Genomic DNA, 18,050 nt, shown 5'->3' on the forward strand with positions numbered 1-18,050 from the left:
ATATTTTAAAAACTGTGATTGGAAGAACGACTGACCTTTCTTTCCACAAGCTCCTGGCACCTGCGCGGCGGGGCTGCTGGGACCGCGCGCATTTGAAGGGCGGGTCGCGCGCCCCGCAGGCCCCGCCCACCGCGTGCTGCGCGGCCACGCCAGGGGGCGGGGCGAGGCGCGCGCCGGGCGCCCAGGTCTGTCGTCGAGTCCCGGGCGTCCGGGTGCTGAGGGGCGGTGGGGAAGGAGGCTGCGGCCGTTTGGGTGTAGCGGGTCTGTTACAGGTGGATGGGAGGGCGAGCTGGGCGGTGGAGGGTGGTTCTGAGGTAGAGACTGTGCGTGAGGGAAGGAGGGAGGCGGTGACCGGCTCCCTCAGAGATGCGCCAGGGTCACGTTCGCGAACTTTCCCTGCGCGTCGCCTCGCCTCACGCCGTCGCTCGGCTCCGCGAGACACACACACACTCGGCCGCCCGGGCTGTGGGCGCGTTCTCAGCTTGGGCTGAGGAGAATGCTGGACGGGAGGGGCGGCCATGGCACCGCGATGGGGATGGGGGGGTTGCTAAGCGGGCTCCCCGGGACCCGAACTCGCGTCCAGGCGTGTTCAGGTGTGGCGAGTCGGTGGTCCCATCGGAAGCCTCGGGAGGGAGGGCGGCAAATCCAGGCGTGGAAGCTGGCCGGCTTTTCCCTGGCTGGCGCTCTGGGAAGCTGGCTGCCCGCGGGAGCATCTCCTCCACTCGAGGGAGAGTGCGGAGTTGTGTTATGAAAAAATCACACGTTCTTGACAAATCCGAGTGTGCGCTCTCAAATCCGAGTGCGGCTCTCGAAGGCTTGGAGCAGAAAAGCGCGTTGAGTGGAGTGGGACGCGGGGCCACGCGAGGCGGAGACCCCCCACTCCCGCGGGTCGCCCCTGGCCCACGTGGTCCATAGCCTAGTGGGCAACATCTGGGTGCAGGTGGCTTAAACAAAAAAATCCCTCCTTATAAATGTTTGTTTCTCTTCTCAGTATCCAGGATGAGTGACAACCTGTTTGTCAGTTTGGACAGGCTCTTGCTAGAATTTGGTAGGTATGAAATAAGACTGTAAAACGGGGAGGGGGGCAGGGGGGGTTGTATTTTCATTTGACATTTAATGATGACGTCACAAAGAATTGTTTCATCTTAGTTTTCCAGTATGAGCAAGACAAAAGTACCAAAGAAGATGTGATTCAGAGAATCAATAGTAAGTAGTTCTGCATAATAAGGATATTTTTGTCTTAACACTTTATGGGATATGAGATAAGAGATGCCGACTGGGGACAGAAACTTCTGGTTGGCATAACTTTTGTGCCAGTTTGCTGTAATGACTCCTGATGAGCTGTTTACCCTAGGGAAAAAAAAGTGTTGCCTTAAGTTGAATTTTTCAATAAGAAATTTCTGCATTCAGCATTTAATTATTTTGTGAGGGATTTTGCTTTAGAAAAAAATTTCTTGAAATGCAGTATTTCAAATATTAAGTTATTTCAAATGTTTAAAAATTTTTTTCTGTCTTGTAGAAATCGCCAGAAATTAGGGACTCAGATTAATGGATGCCATGTTTCTTGTAGCAGTCTTTTAAAAATAATAGTGAAATACCTTCGCTAAATACAATATTTTAAGGTTCTACCTATATAATATTAATTGATTCTCAGTGGTTTTAGAAGTTTGTCTTTAACGAGAATGAAGATCGTAAACATTTTCAAGAAATTGTAATTATGTTTACTAGTAACAAGTGAGTTGAATGTGTATTTAATAAATTGGTGTGGAATTGATGAATAGAAATTTCATGTTGATCAGAAAAGAAAGTCATGCTGTTGTGTTTACGTGCTTATGTAAATAGTGTTTACGTGAATTCAGAGTGTAAGATACAATTGACCTTACATGTCATGTAATCCAGCATTATTACATTAAAGATGAGGGACAAGTCACATTTGCTTCTTGTAAATGTCAAACAAATCCTTCTAGGACTAGGGTCATTCTAGCCCTGGTTCTTTGCTTTTTGCCGTTAGCTGTATGAAGCCACGCTTTTCCATTTTCTGCCTCTTTTATGTGACTTATAATACTTTAATTTATTTGAAATTTATGATGTCTAACCCAAGGAAGCAAACATTTCATCTTTCCAGAATGTTTTGAAGATATTAAAGAAAGCAGAGCAGTTATTTGTAAGATACGTGAATCTATAAATACAACAGATGAAGAAATTGGCTATTACTGTAAACATAGCAAGGACATTAAAGACAACTGTAGTGAGTGAGTATTTAAAGGAACTTTCAATAAATGTGATTCTTCTAATTAAGATTTCTGTGTTTATAGATTAAGATGCCATTGCATTAAAATAATCTATAAGTAAAATAATTAAGCCTTGTTACGTGTCACTATGGAAAGGGTTTACAAAAGTTTCAAACAAAAAATGAAGTTAGGACCGAAGGATTTTTTTCTTAAAGATTTATTTATTTTTATTGGAAAGACGGGTATACAGAGAGGAGGAGAGACAGAGAAGAAGATCTTCCATCTAATGGTTCACTCCCCAAGCAGCCGCAACGGCCGAAGCTAAGCAAATCCAAAGCCAGGAGCCAGGAGCTCCTCCAGGTCTCCCACGTGGATGCTTGGTCCCAAGGCTTTGGGCCGCCCTCGACTGCTGTCCCAGGCCACAAGCAGGGAACTGGTTGGGAAGTGAGGCTTCCGGGATTAGAACCAGTGCCCATATGGGATCCCGGTGGGTTCAAGGTGAGGACCTTAACCATTACGCTATCGCACTGGGCCCAGGGCCAAAGGATCTTGCTGGTTCATATCCAGTTGATATAAATAAGCTCAGTATATATAAAATATCTCTTACATACATTTGAAATATTTTTGAATTTTTTTTGTTTGAATCACAGTTGAACCACAGGAGAGGGACAGAGAAGGAGATCGTCCATATGCTGGTTCACTCCCCAAATGTTCACAAATGGCTGGAGCTGAGCTGATCCAAAGCCAGGAGCCAGGAATTTCTTCCAGGTCTCCAACATGGGTGCAGGGTCCCAAGGCTTTGGGCCATCCTCCACTGCCTTCCTAGAGCATAAGCAGGGAGCTGAATAGAAAGTAATGCAGTCAAAACTTGAACCAACACCCATAAACTATGCTGGCACTATTGTTCAATAGCACCAGTCCCAATTTGAAATAATCTTCATCTTATGAGTTTTCAAGATCTTTTATTTATGTTTAAGGGAATAAAGCTTTATATTTGTCATAATAAAAGACTTCGTTTGCGAAATCTGTTTCATTCCTTTGCCCATTTTCTTTTTTTTTTTTTTAAGATTTATTTATTTATTGGAAAGTCAGATATACAGAGAGGAAGAGAGACAGAGAGAAAGATCTTCCGTCCAATGATTCACTCCCCAAGTGAGCGCCACAGCTGATACTATGCTGATCCAAAGCCAGGAGCCAGGAACTTCTTCTGGGCATCCCACACGGGTGCAGGGTCCCAAAGCTTTGGGCCATCCTTGACTGCTTTCCCGGGCCTCAAGCAGGGAGCTGGATGGGAAGTGGAGCTGCCAGGATTAGAACCGGCGCCCATATGAAATCCCGATGTGTTCAAGGAGAGGACTTTAGCTGCTAGGCCACGCCGCCGGGCCCCCTTTTGCCCATTTTCAAACTGGGTTGTTTGTTTTCCTGTTAGTGAGTTGTTAGTTTTATTTCAGTCTTTTTTTTAATAATAAGAAAACACCAAAAGTAACCAATGGTGCCAGCATGGTGGCGAAGCAGACTGCTTAAGGGTACAGGTTTGTGTCCCTGCTGCTCCACTTCCAAGCCTGCTCTCTGCTTAGGACTTGGGAAAGCAGTGGAGAATGGCCCAAGTCTTGAACCTGCACCTGTGTGGGAGACCTGGAAGGAGCTCCTGGCTCCTGGCTTTGGATCTTCTCAGTTCTGGAGAGTCAAACAGTGGATGGATGATCTCTCTCTCTCTTCCCTCCGTCACCAGTTTGCTGATTCACTCTCCAGATGGCTGAAGCAGTCAGGGCTGGACCAGGTGGAACCAGGAGCTTCATCTGGGGTTTGGTTTTGAATGGCAGATGCCGAAATACTGGACCATCTTTTGCTACTTTTCCCAAGCCATTAGCAGAGTTGGATCAATATTAGGACAGCCAGACCATGAAATGGCCCACGTGTGGTATGCTGTTGTCACAGGTGGTGACTTTACCAGCTGTGCCACAGTGATGCCCCCTAATTAATTTGTTTATTAAAAAAGAGGACTTTATATGGAGATACTTAAAGAAATTATCTTCTCAGTGAACATGTGTTTCTTACAGTATGTTTGTGTGTAGCCATGTTTCCTTTTCATTTGGAGATTGTTTTCTAATGAAATAGCAGTTTGGTCTAACAAAATTAAGTACAAGTTCTGTGCAGTAATTGGTGAGCGAGGGATTTTGTGTAAAAAAAAAAAAAGCAGGTGATAATTATTTCCTTACATATAATTTTCTTTACTTCAAAAGTGAAAATATATACTTCCTGAATCTGAACCACTGCTTTAAAAAGTTAGAATAAAAGGAATTATTTGATCAATGTTTAAATGAAGGCTAACAGGGCAGACAAAACTAGATTTTTCATATTGGTATTTTTTTTTCAAATTACGTAGTAAAAGCGTGAAATAGATATTTAAGTTTATTCTGATTTTTGTTATTCATTTTAGCTTTTGTTTTTAAAATCAGGAGAGTGTATTATCAAGTCCTTACAAGTTTTAAAGGGAAAATTTTTTTCTTTAGCTTTTAACTCTTTGAAAGATCTTGGAAACATGATAGAAAGATAATGAACAGCAAGGTGTAGTAGAATGTCAGAGTGATACAGAGTCCAGCCACACCTCGTTAGCTCTTTCCCTGTAAAAGGATTTTTTTGGGTGAAAATTAATGGCTATTAACATTTGAAAATAGCAATGGTGAATGGCAATTAAACATAGATTGGAAACAGTATTTTATAAAGAATGATGTATTTATATGAAAGCACATGTGACAGTTAAAGGGAGCGACGGAGATCTGATGTGTGCTGTTTTCACTCCCCAAGCAGCTGCGGTGGCCCGAGCAGAACAGCAGCTGCTTTCCAGTTTCCCATTTGGGTGCAGGGGTGCAAACATGTGGGCTGCGTTCTGCCTTCCCAGGCTCATTAGCAAGGAGCTGAATCGACAGTGGAGCAGCCGAGACACACATGGTGCCTGTGTAGAAGCCGGGCACTGTGGCGGCTTTACCTGGGCTGCCGTGGTGCTGGCGCCAGGAATACTTTTCCTGACATAAACTTGTCTTTAAATGATTGCAATCATTTTTTACTGTGTTAGTTTATTATTCTGAGATGCTAATTACAAATAATTTTTTTCATAGCTGGAAGCCAACATGTGATGTTTTTCATAAACATGAAGATTATATGCAGGACCAGTTTACTGCTTATCAAGAAACTGTTGAAAAAGACAAGTACCGTATAAATATCAATTTAGACTAATTCATTCTATAAGTTAGTTTGGCATGTCTTATAAGAATATGAATTAGATAAAGTTTGTACACCACAGGAAGTTTTTTATAACTACATGTAGTTTGGACTCCTTGGCTACTATTAGAAATCTACGTTTTTGATGTAAAGCTCTGTCTGGATATGATTAAATATTGCTTTAGATATAAACTGCTTTCCGGTAGCAATTACAGCAGAATCCTTCAATTAATAATCTTTATGACTGAAATGTTTAGACATTTAGGGAATAATTATCTGTAGGATTAGCTTATGAAAATTTGAAATATTTTAAAGAGTATTTTATATCAAACTCGTGCTTTTCAGACTGCTGATTTAGCAGGCTTGTTGTATGCTAATAGAGAAAAACTAGTCAGTATGTAGATTTATTTTACTATGTGCATAATCACATAGTCTTGCAAATTAGATGTAATTAATGAGTATAGTTAAGGTAAGAGACTTTGAACAGCATTCTTCAAGTTTAACTAAAATCTTGAATTTTTAAAATTTTTTAAATTGGAAAAGCAGATATACAGAGATGGGGAGAGAATGAGAAATCTTTCATCCATTGGCTCACTCCCCAGGTGGCCGCAACAGCTGCAACTGAGCTGTTCTGAAGCCTGGAGCCTGGAACCTCGAACCTCATCCAGGTCTCCCATGCAGGTGTAGGGTCCCAAGGCTTGGGGCCATCCTGACTGTCTTCCCAGGCCACAAGCAGGGAGCTGGATGGGAAGTGGTGCAGCTGGGATTAGAACCGGTGCCCATATGGGGTCCTGGTGTGTGCAAGGCAAGGATTGAGACACTAGGCTATTGCACTGGGCCCTAAAATTGAATTTTTAAAAAATGATTTGAAGAGTTGCAGAGAAAGAGGGAAAGACAGAGAAATCTTGCATCTGCTTGTTCACTCTCTTAATGGCCAAGACAGCCAGAGTTGTGCCGGGCCAGTCAGGATCCAGGAGCTACATCTGTGATTCTGTGATGGGCTAGACTAAAGCAATCAAATGTGTACCTCTCTGACAGTGTTTGATGACTTCTCTGAGCTAGAGTCAAAACAGCTAACTTTAGTTTGTTGCTTTCATTGTTTAGTTCTTTCTAAACAAGCCACATAGGTTAATTTGACTGATGACTCAATACTAAGCATTTATAAAAGAAAAGGAATAAATTTGTTGGTATCATGAATGAAAGAAGGAGAGCTATCAGCTGCTTTGTTTCTTCTACTCTCCCATTCCTGTCCCAGGCGTTCATGAAGGTTGCTGTTGTAGGAAATACAGAATAATGGTTCTGGATCCATGATTTCATTACGCCTGGTTTTGCCAAAGTTCCTATATGGAGTGTAGGTAGAACGGATATAAATATGAAATATGAACAGAATCAATAAGGCACACTGTGGTCTTATTTGAAACTGGTGACCCAAGCTTTGCTTTCTTTAGATAATTTTCTGTTCTTTACACCATTTCCGTATTAATTAGCAACTGTATATTTAGAAGAATAGGAGTTGCTTTCTCTTGCTTAATTGGACGGAGTTCAGTAGTATTGAAAGATTAAAACATTGTTAAGTATACATATTGGCCCTTACAGGCTGTTTTCTATATTTTTCTTATTATGTGGATCATTTGCTTATACGTGTTCTTTTTTGTCTGAAAAGTTAAGAAAATTGTTGTAATATACTTTAAGAAACTAGAATAGCTTATCTAATAAATAAACATAAAATATGAAGATGATGTATTTTCAAACAACTGTGAATATTAGGTTTTGAACCTAAGTCTGATAAATTTGCATAAAAAGAATTCAAGAATTAAAGAACTAGGTTGGAAAGCTTCAGTGATTTACTTCAGGGTTTACAAACTTTTTTGGCAAGAATTGAGTAGACTTTGTGGTCCTTATTTTAGCTACTCCACTTTGATGTAATACAGGAAATATTAGACAATGTATTAGTAAATGATTATCCAGTATAGACACTGAAATCTGACTTTTACATGATTTTAATGTTCCACGAAATAATTTGATTTTTTCTAATAACCATTCTTTGCTCACAGATTATACAAAAATAGGTGACAGACTAGATTAGGCTCATATGCCATAGTAATTGATTCTTGTAGATCAAGTATAGTTAAAAAAGGAAAAAGAGGTAATTATTTTTTTTGCAAGAATTAACTTCCCACTTAACATGTGTAACTTAATACATGAATATCCACCAATATTTGGGTTGAGCCAGAGCAGTTTCTCTAAACAGTGCTAAGATTGTCTTTGTAAGGTATCTGTGGGGTGTGAGCAAAACTTAATCCAGAGTTGTAACGCACGGGGTGTGGCTTCATGGAATAATTGTAGCTAAAGCAAATTGAAGGAGCAACTGAATTGGGAAGAGCAGAAACTCAGAACCAAGCAAGAGTGAGGTTCAAGAAGTAGTAAGGGAATGGGAAAAACCAGATGCCGAGGTGATAATTAGGAAGAGAGTGTAAAGAGATCTTTCAGTTGGACAGATGAGATTTGTGACCTTGGAGAGGGAAGTACCAATTTATGGGAGCTGAAGTTGGGTCAGAGTACTTGAGGAGTCATTGAGTGAAGCAGAGTCGAGTCGAGAGGTGTGGAGGACTAGGAGAGATGGAAGCAGACCCAGTATTGAGAGAAGTAGGAATAGGGAGATTTTTTTTTTTACTTGCCTTGTGTGGTTAATTTAGACTTTAGTAAGTGGTAATTATAAAGACTCTTTATCTACTCATGTTAAATGGGCATCATTTCTTTTCATCTTAATAGAAAAATGTATCAAGGTTATGTGTGTCAGTATAAAGATGTCTTGAAGCAATACCAACTAAAATATGCAGAAGCTCCCTATTCACATGAGTATTATGAGAAGAAAAGAGAACATGAAGAAATTAAAAACAGAGTGTTGGCATGCTCTGAACAGCTAAAAGTAAATGAAAATATTCTCATGGAATTTCTAGGTATTAACATTTTTATAATGTATTATTTTGATTATGATATTTTTATAATGAAAAATGTAATAAATCAGCCTAAACTGTGACTTTATTTTTCAGCGCCTGCTCCATTCCCATCGCTTACTAAATGGACATTACACATGTATCCACAATAGTGTGTCTACTCATATCTTTTATTACATAAGTATTAATTCTGTATTTTGTTACAGGGCTTAATATCTAAGTGTCAGGATCAAGTTATTTTGGTGAGAATAAAATGATAAATGAGGTTGGCATTGTGGCATAGTGAGTTAAAACACTGCCTGTAATGCTGGCAACCTAATGACTGTCGGTTTGAGCTCGGGTGCTTGGTCCCTTGCCCACATGAGAGACCCAGCTGGAGTTCCTGGCTCCTGGCTTAGCCTGACCTGGACCCAGCTTTTGTGGCCATTTGGGGAATAAATTAGTACATGAAAAATCTCTCTCTCCCTATCTCTGTGTGTATCTCCCTCGCTCCTTAACTCTGCCTTTCAAGTAGTTTTTTGAATAAATTATATATGTGGCTTTAAAGCAGTGTATCTTAACAATCAAATCAATGCAAAAGACATACTGCCCTGTCCTGCACTTTTTTTTTTTTCAAAGAACGTTCGGTCAAAACAAGTGATTATTTTTTGTTAGAATGGGGACTAATAAGGTGAGTCATAATTATTCATTAGAAATTATTCTATAGAAATTCATTTAGTGGGCCAGCATCGTGGCTTATCAAGCTAATTCTCCACCTGCAGTGCCTGCATCGTGTAATGGTGCTGATTCTAGTCTAACTGACCCCCTTCTAATACAACTCCCTGCTTATGGGCCCGAGTCCTTGGGCTTCTGCACCCACATGGGAGACCTAGGAAAAAGCCCTTGCTTTGAGTCAGCTTCAGCATTTGTGGCCATTTGCAGAGTGAATCAGTGGAAGGAAGATCTCCCTGTCTTTCCTTCTGTCTGTAAATCTGCTTTTTGAATAAAAATAACTTTTGGACAATTATTTTTATTCATTTTCATAAACATGGGTATAGGATCCCAAGGCTTTGGGCCATCCTCCTCTGATTCCTAGACCATAAGCAGAGAACTAGAAGGGAAGTTGAGCAACCAGGACATGAACCAGAACCCAGATGGCATGCTGGCGCTTGCAGGCAGAGGGTTAGCTAACTGACCCATCAAGCCAGCCCCCGAAATAAATAAATGCTAAAAAAAGAAATCCGTTCAGTACCCAACCCTGTGTCAGGCAGTACTGAGGAAGACATAGAACTTGGCAGAAAGGTGCTCATGGTTTGGTAGAAGAGACAACCATGTGAACAGCTCTGGTGGAGTACCACTGTGATAGACGCTTAGGTCACTGTTAATTCATCTAAGTCTCACCTGTTTGTCAGAGAGATCTTTCCTGTTGATGAACTTGAAACTTTAATCCTCTTTCAGCCTCCGTAATCCTTCATATGCTTTCCTATCAGATTACAGCTCTGCTGTTTGTACTAAGTCGTCTTTATCCCTGATTTCTACCTTGCTTTCTGTGTGCTTCCTCCTGAACTATCCTTTGGACTGCTGCTTGCTGGCTCATTTCAATTGTAGCCTATTTTGTTTTTATCTACTTGCTGTAGTTCCACACATTAACTTCTCAGTGGGAAAGACCAAAGGGGTGGTAGATGCTGAACATCCTGTAAGGGGAAAACACGAGATGGGGATGGATATTTGGTACTCTAGTCAAGTGCCCGGATTCCATGTCTGGCTCTCCTACCAGTTCTAACTTCTTACTGATGCACACCCCAAGAGGTAGCAGGGGAGTAGGCATTCCTGCCACCTTCGTTGGGGATTCAAACTGAGTTTCAGCTTCCAGGTTTCAGCCTGGCCCCACCCCTGATGGAAAATCTTTCTCTTGTCTCTCTACCTTTCAACAGAATAAAAAAATTAAAATTAAAAAAAAATGGAGGTAGAACGAATTGAAGAAATGGATTTAAATGTAGATGTAACCTTTTTAATTGTTACTTTGATGAAAACAACTCATATAAGCTTTATAAATCATATAATTACTCACCTGAACTTTTGTGTTGCAACATATAAATTGTCTGATTTTGAGACTAGATAGGAAAGATCTGATAAATTTTCCTTGAAGTTGTTTTTTTTTTTTTTTTGAAAAGCAGAGGGATCAACATTGTGATGTAATGGGTTAAGCCACCACCTTACAGGATTTGAGTCCCAGCTGCTCCTCGTCCAGTGGAACTCCCAGCTAGTGTTTCTGGGAAAGCAGTGGATTATGACCCAAATCCTTGTGTTCTGCATCCATATGGGAGACCTGGATGAAGCTCCAGGCTCCTGGCTTCATCCTGGCCTAGACCGAGGCCTTGTGGCCTTTTGGGGAGGGAGCCAGTGAATGTATGACCTCTGTCTCTCTAACTCTGCCTTTGCAATAAACAAAATAAGACTTTTTTTAAAGGGCAGAGCAAGCGTGAGCATGCATGAGCACGTGCAAAATGAGCATTTCATTCCCTGGTTCATTTTCCAGATGTCCACACTTGGACTGGGGCCAAGGATTCCATCCACGTCTGCCTTGTGGGTACAAAGGACCCAAGTCCTCAGTCTACCACATGCTGCCTCTCAGGGTGATCAGTAACAGGAAGTTGGGTTTGTGGAGCTGGGACTGTACCCCAAGCATTCCCAAGAGACATCATCAACAGCCTGGCCAAATGCTCCCTTGTCTTTGAAGTTTTTGTACACTATTTCTATTCTAATCATCTGAAACTCTCCTTAACAGATGTAGAGAACACTTAGCAAATTATTTTAGATAATAATCATGTAGGATATCTATTAATATCAGAGATTCTATTTGAAATTGATGTAAATCTAATTCAAGGAGAAAGTACAGATGGAAGATTCAACTGAGATTTAATCTCAATGTTTAACAGTAGCAATAAATTATCTTTATTAGTTTGTCATACCATTAGTCTTGGTTTCCAGATATTCTTAGTTGTTACTGTGGAATATACATATAAAGTATAGATATAAAATTTATTTACATGACATAGTTCCTTAACATAAAAAAAGAGTTAATCTGAGATGTAAAACCCAAGAAATTCTTAAGCATGCTAACAATTTTATCAAAATGTCATCTGAATTGAAGAAAGAAGCAGAAGAATTGGAAATAGAAATCAATTATTTAAATCAGGTATACATTTTATTATATATATTTTAATATCTTAACATATATGTGTAATGGACTGTTGGTTGATAGTCTTACCATAGATATAGTTGAGAGTCTAAGTAAAGGAAAGACTTAAGACAATGTATTTGCCTCAGATGATTATTGAAATCAGCTGTGATTTTATATTCTGAATCTATTCAACTTGAGTTTTAGGAAACAGTTTGATTTTTTATGATTTTTGAGGAAAGAGGAAGAGGGGAAAATGATACAATTTTCCAATAAAAATAAAATCTTTAAAAAAAGATATGTAACTTAGTAACAATTTAAATACAGTAAGACAGCTACAACTGTTTCTTAATCTATGAGTGTAGTTTACAGTCTTTAGAGATGTATGCTAGAACATTATAGTCTTCGTGATATATGTTACAATTACATCTAGCCTTTAAGACTTTTTGAAAATATCTTTAGTGCTGAGTTGTAGTTTTAATTTACATGGATGAGAACCCATCAAGTCACTTTCTAATTTTGAGAAAATAAAAATGAGTCTAATACCTAACATTTTGACTTTTATTTTTGGAAATTCTTCTTTTTTAATATTTACTTATTTTTCTTGGAGAGGCAGATTTATAAAGATAAGGCGAGACAGAAAATCTTCCATCTGCTGGTTGACTCCGCAAATGGCTGCAATTTCCAGAGCTGAGCTAATCTGAAGCCAGGAACCAGGAGTTTCTTGTGGGTCTCCCACATGAGTGCAGGGTCCCAAGGCTTTGGGCCAACCACTTCTGCTTTCCCAGGCCACGAGCAGGGAGCTGGATGGGAAGTGGAGCAGCCAGGACATAAACTGGCACCCATATGAGATCCTACTGCTATGCAAGGGAGGATTAGCCAATTGAACCATCATGCTAGGTCTGAAAATTCTATTAAAGATGGTGTGTTTATCAACTTTTCTTGAATACCAAGTGAAAAAAACCAAAGAAGTACCAAGTGATAGTAACATAATTTTACTAATGAGAAGTGGATTTTAATAAATGGTATTTTAAAGAAATATGGAAATAGGTTATTTTGGTGTGAAAGTCTGAAATCCATGCATATTTTTCCATTCGTGTTTTTCATAAATGTTTCTGAAGACCCTTCATATGCTTAAATTCAGGTTTCACCGACACCAAAATGAATGTTTTAATTACATTTTCTTGAGCTGTTTAAAATTTTAGCCCATGTATGTGGTAATCAGTATCTACTTTTCTAAATACTATTCTTTTTCCCCAAATTAGTGTTTGTTAATAGAATGTAAAGAAGAGTTAAAGAAATGTGATTTATTGTTTATTTTAACCCTGTTTCAGCAGCTTTTGGTAAGGGTGAATACTACTGAAACTATAAGTTATGGGATTATATAGAGAAATCACATTTATTAGTTAACACACTGCTTTGTAGGCAGTTGTTTTGCTTATTCATTTTTCTGTTTCATAGATTGCAAGACTTTATGAAAATAAGAATCTTTCAGAAACTCTGGAAGAAAAGATCAAAAGTACAGAAAAGAGAAAGGAATTGAAAGAAAGGTAGGGTTACACTCTAACACTGGCTGTTCGGTGAGTGAAGTACTCCTTATCAAAGTCTGTCGTGTCCCAAGCCACTGACACTTACACAGCATCTATGTATGTTTCTTGTGTCGCCTCGTTATGTTCATTTGCTATCAAGAATAACTTAAAGATGACGAATTTATGTCTAAGTGTTAGCAAAGCAAGGATAATTTGTAGAGAGAAAGGTGATGGCAGCAGCCCATTTCCCACTTGATGTGTTCAATTCCTCCAGTGGGAATGAAGCAGGAGAAACGGAGAGGAACGGCAGTGGAGTTGGCCGCCTTCCCCTCAGTGGCCTGGAGGCCTGCTGGCAGGTCTCCCCGAGATTGCCTCAGCCCTGTTACCAGCGCCATCAGCTGCTCCTTTGCTACAAAGGATACAGATAAGCCAGCACGTGCTATTTCATCTGTGACATTGCACAAAGGGTGATAAAAATAGGTGTCAGTGGTGGAGGCGTTAAAGATGAAGATTGATTTTTTTAATCCAAAATCTTGTGTGTTGAAGGGAACTTACATAATTATTTAAGAATTTTTAAAAAGATTAATTTGAAAGGCAGAGCAGTAGAGAGAGAGATCTTCCATCTGCAAGTTGCTCCCCAGATAACTACAACAGCTGAGGCTGGACCAGACTGAGGGTAGGAACCATGAGCTTCACCTGCATGGGTTGCAGAGTTTTACTCAGTATATAGAGCAGCATGCTCTTTGTCCATGACTTTACCCAGTATATAGAACAGTAGCCTCTTTGTCCACGATTTTATTTACTATATAAAGTAGTACCCTCTTTGTCCATGAGTTGATTTTCCACAGTGTTGTTTACCTGTAGTGAATCATAGCCCGAAAATAGTAAATGGAAAATTCTAGAAAAGAACAATGCAGAAATTTAAATTGTGCATGGCTCTGAATAGCTTGATAAACTCTTACACCATCTAATTCTTTCAGCTCACGACCATCCCTTTGTCTGGTGTATCCAGGTTGCATTTAGTGCCTTAATACTCCCACCTCTTGCCACACCACTCCCCCACGTTAATCATGAAATAGCCCCCTGATGTTCAGCTCGGTTGTCACTGTAACACCATGTTTGTGTTCAGTTAGTCCTTATTTTACTTAATAATGATCCTAAAGTGGAACTTGGTCCCAGCTTGTATCTGCCAAATCAAAGCACAAAGTGCTTCCTTTTTTAAGTGAAAAAGGTAAAAGTTATTGACATAATAGGAAAGAAAAAAATTGTGTCATAATATTATTGATTTCTCTGGTAAAAACACACCTGTGAAATTGTGAAGAAAAGAAGAAATTCATGCTGATTTTGCTGTAGCTCAGTCTGCAAGTGTGGCCACAGTGTGTGATAAGCACTTAGTAAGGAAAAGGGGTTATATACAGGCATTCACTGAATCCTGGAACATGTCCATCAATGGTAAGCAGATGGAGAGTTACTGCATTTTTATAACATTTATTCTGTTTGAATTAGAAACAAATTAACGAAATTGTTCTTCAAATAAAAAACTTAAGAGACATATTTATAGTACTTGTTTATTGGTCCCTGTATTCATACTAATTGATTTGTTTCTGTGTATCTGTATAAATCATTTTTAACTCTGAAATATTAATGTGGTCAACATTTTTAATTAGGGAGAAGAAGGGGTGTTTGCAACAAGATTTCTCCTTCCTTTGGTTCACCATGTAAAAGCTCAGAGCTGCCAGGGCTGTGCAGAGCAAAATCCAGGAGCCAGAAATTTAGTCTAGGTCTCTGAAGTGGGCTTCAGGAGTCCAGTTACTGTCTCCCAGGGCATGGATTAATGGGAAGCTGGCATTGAGAGCAGAGCTGTAATTTAAGCCCAGACATTTTTCATGGGACGCTGTCATGATTTATGACCCTTATGTTTTAAAAATAAAAATGGTATACTGGGGCAAGTGTTTGGTGCAGGAGTTATGGAAACATTATGAGCTCAGGTGCATGAGTTCAAGTCCCAAGGTACAGGTGATGGCTCAGACATTTAGACATTTCCGTGATGGGGAAGCATGTTTCTGGTTCTGTGCTTCCACCTTTGGTCTGGTGGTGGGTAAGCCAGCAGGTGGAAGGCATGTCTCTGTCTCTTTGCCTTTCAAAATACATACATTATATGTAAACCAATAATATCTTTAAGAAGTGTAGCGTACTCAGAAGAACATTGGACTTAATCAGAAAAGAAATTGTTTTAGTTCTGACTGTGCCAACAATTTAATGCTATCGGGCAAGCCTTTAAATGATCAGCAAAGTGAGAGGTGCTTTAACCATACAGTATTAAATGTTCTTCTGGCCTTAAAATACATTAGCTTTTACTTAGCTAATATTTAATCTGTTCTTCTCTTTAGGATTTTTGAAAAAGATGAACACGTAGTTGTATTGAATAAAATTCCTCAAAGCAGTAAATTATTTCTCCCTTATGAATCTCAGAAATTAGTAAGACCGATTAAGATACATTCTTCAGAACCAAGAGTTACAGGTACAGTATATTTATTATTCATAAACTTCATTTTCTTTGCAAACATATAGAAGAAGTAAAAACAGATACTGTGTTATATTTGGTATACAAGAACCTATATGGTCCAAGTATTGTATTCTTAAAGTAAATGTTTCATTTTTCTCTTTGAAAAAGAAAATGTTCTTATTTGATTTCACAGCTATCAGAGGAGAATGAATAATTCTTGCATTTGAGGAAACGTGTGTGAACAGGAGAGTTTAAGTGGGATTTGTGTTAATGGTACTTATATATTGGCCACTAAGATATCTGATTTTGTATCTGACTGTGGTTTCATAAAATGGGTTTACAAGTTAGATTTAATTAGATTGGATGTTTTCCCTCCAGCATTTATAGCACCACTTTAACTTTGGGTAGCCATAAATGTAGTTTTGTTAGTTGGTTACTCTGTCATTTCACATTCTGATTATACTAACTTTTGCATAGTGAGAAATTAAGAGTCAATCTGTAATTTTATAGTCACTATTTATAATTTCATTCTTGCAGTTCTGATTTTTAAACTATAAGGTTAAATGTTGGGGATGGTATTTGATTCTGTCTCCAGAATTGATTTGAGGTAGTACTATTTCATAATCTAGATAAAAGTGAAGAAAGCTCTGTGAAGCAGTCAAAGCTTGCCAGTATTGACTTCAGACAAAAAGAAAATGATACACAGGTGGGTATTTACTTTTTACTAGCATAAATTAAATATTCTCTTATATTTAATGAAATAATAGATATACTAAGGATACAGGTTTGTGTATATGTGTGTGTATAAATATTAAATCAACCACTATAAACTACCTCAGTGTTAAAAAAATGTTTCAGTATGATGTTCTGAACATGATCTTCCCCCCTTCTAGAAATAATCAGAAATATATTAAAAATACCAACCCCTATAGTTGGTAGATCAAAACCTAGGAGAAATCTCTGAAAGAAAAACAGGATTGAATTGAGAGAGAAATTGTAGGTTGAGACTTGGTTGGGAGAAATCTGTTCCGTTATATGGAAGTCTAGGGCTAATGAGTAGGGAGCTGGGTTGGGTTTCTTGCTGGGAGTTAAGTTAACCTCTGTTCAATCTCTTTTTCCTCTTGCTTTTGGTCAGGGTCAGCAGGATGAGGGTTGCCTGCAGGTGAAAACAGTGAGTACGGGACCCGGGGGAGGGGCAGGTGGGTGCCCTGTTCTTGATGTGTGTGAAGAATGAAGGGGCTCCTAGAAAGGGAACTGCTGCTGGCGCGCCACTTTCTTCCCATCCTCCTGCAAATAGTCCAAAGGGAAGTTCTCAATGGCAGGTATAACTTTTTTCCATGAACTCATTGATAAAGGATAACCGTAACCAAAGCATCTAGTGTTCCTTAAGTCAAACTAAGTATATATGTATTCGTTATGCCAACTTTAAAACCTGGTGCTAAAATTCCGGATGCTATCAATAAGGGATAAAATGGAATAATAGGAAAATGAAGTTTACGTACGTCTTGATTTGGAGGAATGTGATGCAGGTGAAGACATGATGCAAAAATCCTATTCAGTGGTAGAAAATATAAATGTGTGCCTGTAGGTTAAACATTTAAGAGAAAAAGAGAAATAGACTATTATTTTTAAGACTGTAGAGGAAAAAAATAAAGCAAAGAAAACTTGAGCCTACAAAAGCAGGCATGAGGGCATAGATAAAATGACTGGAAAGCATTATAAGCACAAAACAAAACAAGACACCAGAAACAGTTCTGAACAAACCAAAAAAGTAACCGTAAAAATGAGACCCGGTTTAACACTCATTAACAGAACTGCGTATCTGCAGGCTCCATGGACAAATTACACCTATATACTCATACTGTGAAAAACTGCGGCTGTGACAAAGTCTGAATATAAAAGATTCCCTCTCCCTATGTTCTGGAATCGGTGGTTTAAGCAACTGGGAGTGCTTTAACTTCTCAGGAGATACTGACAATCTGGAAATGTTTCTGTCATCAAAATGGGGAGGAGAGATGCTGCTTGAGTGTGATGTGTCTAAAGAATTACCCAGTCATATGTCAGTAGCATCTCGTTTGAGAAATTCTGGTCTGATTATTCAAAATTAGGTGGAATACACCAAAAAAAAAAAAAAAACCCACAAAAAATATCTTCTGAGGGGTCTAGGAACCTAGGGGTGGGAGGGGAAGGAAGAAAATACTTCAGGATATTAAAGGGTTATTTATTTTGTTTCACATAAAAGCTATTTATTTAAGAAATATTTTATTTTTTTAGGAAGACGTGATGGTCCCATTTGATGGTTCACTCTTCTAATGCCCCCAGCAAACACACGCACACACACCCTCCCCCACCCACATAGTGGCAAATTAAGCCCTTGAAATTCCTGTTTTCGCCCATCAAATTAGCAGCCATTAAAAGCTTTACACCGTCAAGTAAGGATAGAAT

General features: G+C 39.1%; 1 protein-coding gene across 1 annotated transcript in view; it reads left to right on the forward strand.

The window, feature by feature from the left end:
- The first annotated feature begins 999 nt into the window (after positions 1 to 999).
- CUNH14orf39 (chromosome unknown C14orf39 homolog) overlaps positions 1,000 to 18,050 on the forward strand; it is a 29,608-nt gene continuing 12,557 nt past the window's right edge. Inside the window, exons 1-10 of the mRNA XM_040975720.1 lie at positions 1,000 to 1,048; positions 1,150 to 1,206; positions 2,126 to 2,252; positions 5,351 to 5,440; positions 8,226 to 8,413; positions 8,507 to 8,549; positions 11,468 to 11,588; positions 13,032 to 13,120; positions 15,490 to 15,620; positions 16,235 to 16,311. Of these exons, the coding sequence (XP_040831654.1) occupies positions 1,000 to 1,048; positions 1,150 to 1,206; positions 2,126 to 2,252; positions 5,351 to 5,440; positions 8,226 to 8,413; positions 8,507 to 8,549; positions 11,468 to 11,588; positions 13,032 to 13,120; positions 15,490 to 15,620; positions 16,235 to 16,311 (972 nt within the window). The remainder of the gene's footprint in view (positions 1,049 to 1,149; positions 1,207 to 2,125; positions 2,253 to 5,350; positions 5,441 to 8,225; positions 8,414 to 8,506; positions 8,550 to 11,467; positions 11,589 to 13,031; positions 13,121 to 15,489; positions 15,621 to 16,234; positions 16,312 to 18,050) is intronic.

This window comes from Ochotona curzoniae, unplaced genomic scaffold, assembly GCF_017591425.1.
Source record: "Ochotona curzoniae isolate NIBS_2020 unplaced genomic scaffold, NIBS_Ocur_1.0 contig_2688, whole genome shotgun sequence".
In the NCBI taxonomy this organism is placed as follows: domain Eukaryota; kingdom Metazoa; phylum Chordata; class Mammalia; order Lagomorpha; family Ochotonidae; genus Ochotona; species Ochotona curzoniae.